The 9,147-nt window shown below is 29.9% G+C and overlaps 1 protein-coding gene across 1 annotated transcript; it reads left to right on the top strand.

The window, feature by feature from the left end:
- Positions 1–133: 133 nt before the first annotated feature.
- LOC132735261 (uncharacterized) lies at positions 134–4,696 on the top strand. The gene is made up of 4 exons (XM_060722199.1): positions 134–297; positions 1,181–1,264; positions 1,810–1,922; positions 2,341–4,696. Exons 1-4 carry the CDS (start codon positions 171–173, stop codon positions 2,791–2,793), a joined length of 777 nt encoding a protein of 258 aa, XP_060578182.1. The 5' UTR covers positions 134–170; the 3' UTR covers positions 2,794–4,696.
- Positions 4,697–9,147: the final 4,451 nt, after the last annotated feature.

Genomic DNA, 9,147 nt, shown 5'->3' on the forward strand with positions numbered 1-9,147 from the left:
GAAAAGATAAATATATTCTACTCCAAATAAAACTCACAACGTTCACATTATGGTGTACTCGTTACTCCTTTGTAAATCTAACTTTTTTTAAAGCAAATCAAGAGTTACTCATGTGAGTGTTATATTATTTTTCAGAAGAATCATATTTCCAGCTAAAGATTGCCATTACAATGATCAGAAATGTCTCCTTCTTCAGATGTCTTACAAACATGTTTATTTTTCCAATGCTCGTGATCTCCATGCTCGTACCTTTCCAGTTTCTATTACCTCGAAAATTATCTTCAAGGCAAACTTTTGGTAATAATTAGGGATGTTTTCGGGAGTTTTCAGATAGACATATAGGCAAAATTAAAACTGTTCAATGGAATTCTTTAAACTTGTCATGTTATTAGAATATGATAACTGAAACATTTTAAACATAAAACAATGAGGTCACCGTTCTGATTTTCGAGTTATCTGCCCTTGAATTAGACTTTTTCGTAAAATTCAAGGCAGATAATTTACAATGAAGGGAAACAATACATTTTTTCTTATTTTCATGAAGCTTACCTTCGTTTCAGTCGATATGCATAATTCCAAGAACGAACTTAGAGTGGGTAGTTTTTTCCGCTTCTTCTTTAAGCCTGTACATTCTTTCTTAAAAAATGGCCTATTTTTTAAGAATTTAAAGTATCATTATTTTCATTGATAAAAATAACAGAAAATATATGAGGAATTGCATGTTATTATGTATTGTATTCAACAATAAAAAGAAAAACAGAACCCAGAAGTAAAAACAAGTTTTCATTTAAGTATGTATGAGTTATCTGCCCTTGAAATTAACTCAAATAAGTAGAAAATTTAGATTCAGGGGCAGATAACTCAAAACGAGAACGGTAAAACCCATTTTTTGTTTTCGCTTAAATTTTTTCTGTTATCATATTCTAACAATATGCCAAGTTTAAAGAAATTCTATTGAACAGTTTTCAATTTGCCTATATGTCTATATGAAAACTCCCGAAAATGTCGTTAAAAGTCTTACAATTAATATAAATTTATTACATGAAGATATTTGATGATTCTTAAAATTGAGATTCTATTCATTTTATATCGCTTATTCTCATTTCCATTTTTAAGTACAAATGTATACTATTTTTCAATGCATGGATATCTTAAGGAATATCGGGTTTATATGTTTCAGGGTTATTCCTATTGTTTGGAGAATGTTTGCCACTGATGGTTTTGTCTTCTGAAATCCCAGACCATTCAAGTATTCCTTTTATAGGTAAAGAACACATATACGAACATATACTTTCTATATATGTTAATAGGAAAATAATATATTAACCATTATTCACTCTACAAAGCATTCTATCTTTTTGTATGAATATCGTTTTTTAATGGAGCTCACCGCTTCGGTTTAAGATTCCGATAATTCATTTTTCAATGCGACAAAGTTATTCAGCTAGCTTACGATATCTCTGTGCTCCTAAATTGGTGATTGTCCGTGCCTGAAATGAATCTTGACAGGGCACGTTAGCTAATATGTCAATAGTAGTACTTTAATTAGCAGTTCGATGTGACTAAAAGCCTGTAAACGAAATAATGGAAGAAAAAACAACTATGACAATTACTACAATTAAAATATGTTTACCAGAATGTTTGGTCAATATCAGAAAAGTACCTAAATCAACATAAACATTAGAAAAGACGCCAACCTTAAATAAAATGTTTCATGAGCAGACTGTATACATAAATAACATTATTAGTAAACACTTAAACCCCTTTATTTGTAAGATTATATACGAAAACTTGGTGTTTTCTTTACAGGAATTATCAACATATCGTGCATTTTTGTTGCGATGTTCGCATTGATTGCATCAATCGTTGTTTCAAAGATATCTGATAGAAATAGGAAACATTTACCTATTTGTCTACAAAATGTAAGTATAGAAGTGACATATGTTATTTGCAGTCGTACTTTTATTAAACAAAATGGTGTCTAGGAATCCACTGTTCAAGCCTTGTACTGTTCTTATGACATATAGAGATTATATTCTTCTGCAAAGAATTTATAATAGAAATGAAATTTTCATGACACTGACATTTCCTCCATTTATTATATAAGTTAGTGAAACTAGATAAAAAAAAATTGCTGTAAGTTTCCATAATGACAAGCTATTTTCTGAAATAAAAGATAAATTAGAAAAGATGTATTTGATCCTTTTTTTCAAAATAATTCATAACAAAATTCCATTATGCTATTAACAGATATATAAAGAAAATCTGGTATAAATGATAGTGCAAATCTGTTGATTGCCTTGTTCACTGTTGATTTTTGCATGTTTTCAAAATTTCTAGATTCTAAGAAAAACAACGTCACAAAAGAATAAAGGGAATAAAGGAGAAAATAACTCAACAATAGACAGTAGGAATGAAATAGATCGAAATGGTCTTTTGCGGGAGAACCATTACATTGAAATGGACGTCCTGGACTCTTCTAATGATCGTAACGGAGAAATGAATATTTTTAATGGAAGAACTAATGAACACAATGGTTTAAGGAATAGTGAAAACAACATTGAAGTCAACGATACTATACTGGATAACGATAGAGAGAGTATTAATCTAATCTTATCAAGAATTTTGAGTGAATTAAAACAGAAACATTCATCAACAAATAATGAATTGATTAGAAAAGAAAACGAAGTTTGTTCGAAGTTGGCAGCGTACATTGACAAAATGCTCTTTTATGTTTTTATGGTGCTTTCACTTATAATACTTATTGTTTTGATCATAACTTTGTTGATGTAAAGTGTATTTCATAACTCATTAATTAATATCCTTTAACTGAAGTATCAGTTTATTTATTTTTATACGTTCGTGTCATATCAGGCGGTGATATCAGCTTTATATATTGTTGTTCATTTTGTCTTCAAATAAAGTACAAAGTCAATACTACAAAATGATAAACGTGCCTTATTGAATCCGATGTGCTGGGAGATGCGTTTGTTGAATGCCTCCCTTCCTTATTGATCTTTGTTTCCTGTTTTAAAGAACTTCACGGAAATTTTAAAAAATAGTTCATAGATTAATAACAGTTTTGTGCATTAGAGTAACTTTACATCCACGCCCTATCTTTGATAACAAATGAACCTGCTGTGAGATAGTCAATCTTGAAGCTGATCTTAAATAACTTCCTTGATCCCATCAAACAGGCTATTTGTTACCTGTTTATTTATATTCATATTTTCAACGTATTTTTTTAAAAATCTCTTAATATGAATGTTTCTGTACATCATCTGGTCAGTAATCAAGGGCAAATGAATCGATCTCGACATTTCTACTTTCACGGTGTTCATTTTATGCTTTTTAGACTATATTGAATTGAAATAAATAGTAATTTAACCGCACTCTTTGATACACAATCTTAATACTTCATTTAAAAAAATGCTTTATTTTTGTTGCTTATATTTATCATTTATATTTATTTGTCTCTGAGGACTACACATACATAAAGAATAGTCGTATATACATGTAGTCCGTAGGTGGTGTTTATCGACAGTTATACACCGCTATTTTCTTCTTTGTATACAGTGACAAAATCAAAAGTCATGCTAGAATATGATATGATAGTTCTTAGAATAATATTCATAAGATTCATAATCAAATTAATATGGAAGTGCCTTCATTTCACAAATTGTTTCATCTTAAAAACTATTTCTCCAAACCATTTTAATCACTTTGTCATTGTCAGAAAATTAAAGTGCTTTCAACTGTTAGTTAAAACAGTAAATATTGAAATGTTATCTTTTCTATTACAGTGGGAAGCAATTCTACAGTCTGATAGCGACAATAAAAACCACAGCATGAATTATAATGTTAGGATATGAATAATTTATTAGAAACAATAATGCCACTGCTTAATTAAGTTGAAATTCTATACGCTGATTTAATGCCTTTTAAATTCAACATTTACTCCGTGTAAGGAGAGAGAAGCATAGTCAAATATATTCCTTTTAGTTTAACTTTTAATAAGATGTTTACTGTTTAGAGTCTGACTGGGGTGATCGATTATTGTAAACAGTGAATTAAATAAAAAGAATAACGTATATTTAAAGACATACATATAGATTGTGAAAATATAAAATATATTAAATGACTTAAGTTATAAAAGGGCTTTGTAAATAACTGATATTTTGGATAAAAGGACTTTCTATATAAATGGTGTATGGGATTGTATATAAGTGATGTATTGGATAAAATGACTTTCTTAGTTGATTTATTTATATCAGATATATCAGCATTAAGATGAAACATTTACAACTGATATATCAGCATTAATATGATACATTTACATCTGATATATCAGCATTAGGTTGACAAATTTATATCTGATATATAGCAGCATTAAGTTGATACATTTTTATCCGATATATCAACATTAGGTTGATACATTTATGTTACATTTGTAGCTATATTAAGCATGGAATTACTGTTGACTGAATTCCATTACAGTTTAATCGTTATTAAAGCGTTTTACGGGGTTTGAATAATATTGGTTATGAGAAATAAAAGGTTCATTGATGAAGTCTCTAGTTTTAATTGCAAAAAGGATAATGAATTAATCATTTCAAAAACCAACACTAAAAAGAAATACATCGACGTTGACTCCATATAAAATGACTGGTTTTAGAAAAAAGCCGGATATGATTTTTTTTTTAGCACACAAGTGCATCAATTAAATACAGGCATTAAACAATTCATGCTTAATAAATGTAGTTTGTTTATGAAATAAGAAAAATCTCTGATATAAGAATTATTCAGTACACATTTATAATCTTCATTTTTTACAGCGTTCTAATTAATAAATCTATACATTTTGCTTTTTCTCATATTTATTTGACTTGATGTTATGTTTTTAATCACGGAATCAAATTTGACTTACTTAAGATATGGACAAGTTGTTCTAATAAATAATTCATATCTTAATATTTAATTTCTCTTGCGACAATTTATTGTCGCCATGAAGGATAAAACATTGCATATTACTGCAATTTTGAGAAACAAAACAGTTTGTTTTTATTAATGAAGGTTTCCAGGCAAAGGAATAATGAATATTTTCGTTTAACATCTTGTATCACAATTCGCATTTAGGGAAGTTATGTCTACGCTGTTCATCGCTCATGCCTAAACTAATGCACGGAGGCACCAGAGGTCTTACTCTACAGGTGAAGCAGAGAAGTCGCGATCTGGCTTTTAAAATGTCATAAATTAAACCCAACAACAAAGCGTAACAAAGGAACAGGTTACAGCACATATAGTTATCTTCCGGCGCCCAAATGCACTGTTGTTTTACACATCTATCTTTCTGTTATAATATTAAGGCCTCAACAGACGGTATGATTTAGTTGTACAACAATAATCAGAGATAAGATGTACAATTTTCAAAGCAATGAAACACTTGCATTCATATGAATAATCTGCATTGTAATAATCATCTGAGGTTTCCCTAAAACAAGTTCCCTCCCAATTGATCCCTTACATACTTTACTCACTGAATTATTTTTCTCCATGAGTAATGATTGAAACACCTCTATTGTTTCATTTTTTGTTTTAATTTCATTTTATTAATGTGCAACCTAACCGAGACTCAAACCTGGGACCCTTGGAATACCGTACTGCGGCTCTACTGACTGAGCTATCCGGTCGCCTACAAACTATCTCCCCTGATTAGAGAACAGTTCAATACCGTGACACAATCATTTTCTGAAAAATTTGGAATTCGAACATACCACAATTTTGGGTCTCCTGAAGAGTTTTTCAACATCATTTTTACCCCATCTTACTACAATGTTTACCTTTTAGACCTAATTGTTCTGGAATTTCATTCATTACTACCATTACCAGGAGATAAGTTGGCAATCTGTTACTTGTCATTGCGGGATGTCTGTACGACAAGATTTTCAAAATTATAGAACATGTCCTATCCCTTACATCTAGTATTAAGGTTTACGAATTCAAGATATAATAGCCTTCACACATTAAGATTTGTTTGTACATCTTAGTTTTAATTGATGTTGTACTTCAAAATCCTACCGTCTGTTGAGGCCTTTAGTTATGCTTTGATGATTGTTTTTTGCTGATAAGTTGTAACTTAATATGTACAGCAGATTAAAAGTTGTTGCAGTATTCTTGTGCTTGCCAATCGTTATTTCGCGTTTAAGATATATATAAAGCAACTGTTTTCCATTTAGCGTCTTTGTTAGAATTTGATAAAATAGCGCTACATATACATATTTATTTGAAATTTACATTTTCTAGAATGATGAACTCTGTACAAGACTTGAATAATGTTTCTGGTCTATTTTGCTGTAGCTGGAGAATTGTTTACAACAAAAGCAATCATGTGTATATATAGTATTAAGGTTGAGCATACATTTACGTTTTGTAACACTTTTCGAGATAAGGCATGCTTTGCTGCAATGATTAATATCAAAACTAATAGCTTTCTATTATGATGTTTGTAAAACAATTTGATAAAATGATATTTTTTCCCAAATCAATATAAAACGACATGCGAAACGACATTTCATGAAATGGAACACTTTAATGAAAATTAAGGCCGGAAGTAGTGAAACTTTAACACATCCTTTGATTTCACAGTAAGCCCTAACGAGAAATGATTCTATAAAAAGTCAGTAAAAACATTCCTTGCTCGGAGTCCATAGAAAGATTGAAGTCTGTTAATTCGTCTAAAAGAAAATATAGTGCAGGCCCGCCGGCATCACCATAAGTATATAAATGTGTTTCTCTCTAATAGAACACTGAGCGAATCGGTTAACATGTTATCATTGACAATCATTATACATCATGTTTTATCACGTTTTCTTTTGAATACCTTTCATATAAACATTTCTCAAAAGCTCATAACACTAAAAAACAGAAGTGTCAGAGACAAAACATAATTCCCACAGGTTTTCTGTTAAATCAAATGAAGCTTTCAATAAGTCATCGTAAAATGCTTTACAAAGAAAACTATCAATCATAATTTGTTAGACAATATTACACATAAAAATTGAAACGTTTTACTCGTACCAGTTTTACACAGAACTGAAAATTTTCATTTTCATTTAGACACACCTGCAAATATTTTTTTACAAACTTATAAGATTACACATATCTACTGCTGACCTGGAAGTTAAATTGATTGTGCTTAAACATTTTTTATAATAACGTGCATGCACACATACATTATTTTGATACCAGAAAAAAAGTATCTAATCGAAAAATATAAAGCCAAAACGGTGTACATGATAAAATGCTATCAAAAATAACTGTTAAAGGCCCATATACCTCCGAATGCTTTTATTTATTTTCCCAAAAGCTTTAAAAGTTGGTGTACTTTAATAGTATCAAATAATTTATTAATTGGCTAATTAACTGAACTATCTTTTCCCTTTTTATCCGTTGCTTTTTGGCAATGAGTACAGTAAGAGTGATTTAGTATTTTGTATGGAAGTCAAAATACTTCTTTGTTTACATTTTGCTACTTTAAAGACAAATAATTTCACTTTAATGACAAATAATTTCACATAAAGCGCCACTTTAAAACCTTTATTTACATATGGTAAAATTTATGTTTCCCCTTTCTAAAGATGTAAACATTTCTTTGTTTCTGAGGCATAATGTGCCTTTAATGAACGAAACAAATTGAAATCGGAATATTTAAACAAAATGTTTGACTTATGTTAATAATTTTATACTTGTAACAAAGTCAATCTTTTAAAGCTAAAGAAAGAAACATCGTAATTGTAATTGATTATAGTTATTTGCAAAAAATTGCTAAAGTTTCATAAGAATATCAATGTAAACAAACAGCAACAATATTCTAAAAAATGAAATCTAATTAAATTGATTTCCGAAATTCATGCAACATAAAGGTTATAACCGTCTCTGTATACCAGTCTGAACATTTTGAAATGATTAAAGTATGTAACAAATAAGCATAATTATTATGTTTTCAATGTTATCTTTTGGAAGGCACAACATTCCTGACTGTTGTATATCAGCAGTTATTAACACGGAGGATTAATCTATCGTGTCCGTGATAACATTTTAAAGGAACATCATTATATCATAATAATATATTGGTTGAGTATTGAGCTTCTTAAATAATCCTCTTACATCTAATCAAGTTCTATTTCATTTCTTACCCAAGTAATAGGTTTGAAAAAGAAGGTACAAACATTTTATTTCATGATTAATTGTACCAATAATTTACTTTGTCACACATTTTATAATTATGCTGAATATAATGTCATAAAGTAAAAAATAATACACTTATTCGTATTTCATACGACACGTTTTCTTGTTATATGTTGTTGTTGGTGTTTCTTACCGCCCTTTACATACATTGGCATGAAACAATTTGACATTTTAAGAACCTTCCCAGTGTAAATTAGCTAATTTATTATCCAATTGCTACACTGAGATAATATATAGCCACTGATTGACCTGGTTTGCTCAAAAGAACACACGGGTATGTTTGTGATACTTGTTGAGAGCAGTTGACCTAGCAATGAATGGAAAAAGGGTGGCTAAATGTTCCTCAGACGACATACATTAATATCATTGATGAAAATCTTCTATTAATCATAATGAATGTAGCTGTTTTATTAATGTTCACTTGTTATATTTGTAATTCAGGTTACCAGGAGCCGTGTGTATATAAAGATGCAAATACTCTATCCACCAACCGCCATCTGTAACCCCGGACTTTACTGTGACCGTAAAACATCAACTTGTCAGTCCATGCCATGTGTCGGATATCACATGTTTGTCGTCTGTATACCATACATTAATAATATAATACTCACCTTGAGATATTTTGTAAAGAGACGAGAATTGAGACAATAAAGTCGCGTAAAGTAATTAAGTATTTATTTTATAAAGTTTGGTATAATAACATAAGAAAACACAAGGTCTGAAGAGTTTTTTAAAGCCGATTTATAAACTACAATAATTGATAACAAGATATGAAAACACAAACTCTGAATATAAACTATATATGGTGGAGCGATAGCTCAATTGGTTTGACCACTGACTGACACTCCTGAGGTTCCGAGTTCGATCCTTGGGATTTTTCAGAGAGACTATCAGTGTTTC

The sequence above is a fragment of the Ruditapes philippinarum genome, unplaced genomic scaffold, assembly GCF_026571515.1.
Source record: "Ruditapes philippinarum isolate M1 unplaced genomic scaffold, ASM2657151v2 ctg23891_1_1_1_1, whole genome shotgun sequence".
Taxonomy (NCBI): Eukaryota; Metazoa; Mollusca; class Bivalvia; order Venerida; family Veneridae; genus Ruditapes; species Ruditapes philippinarum.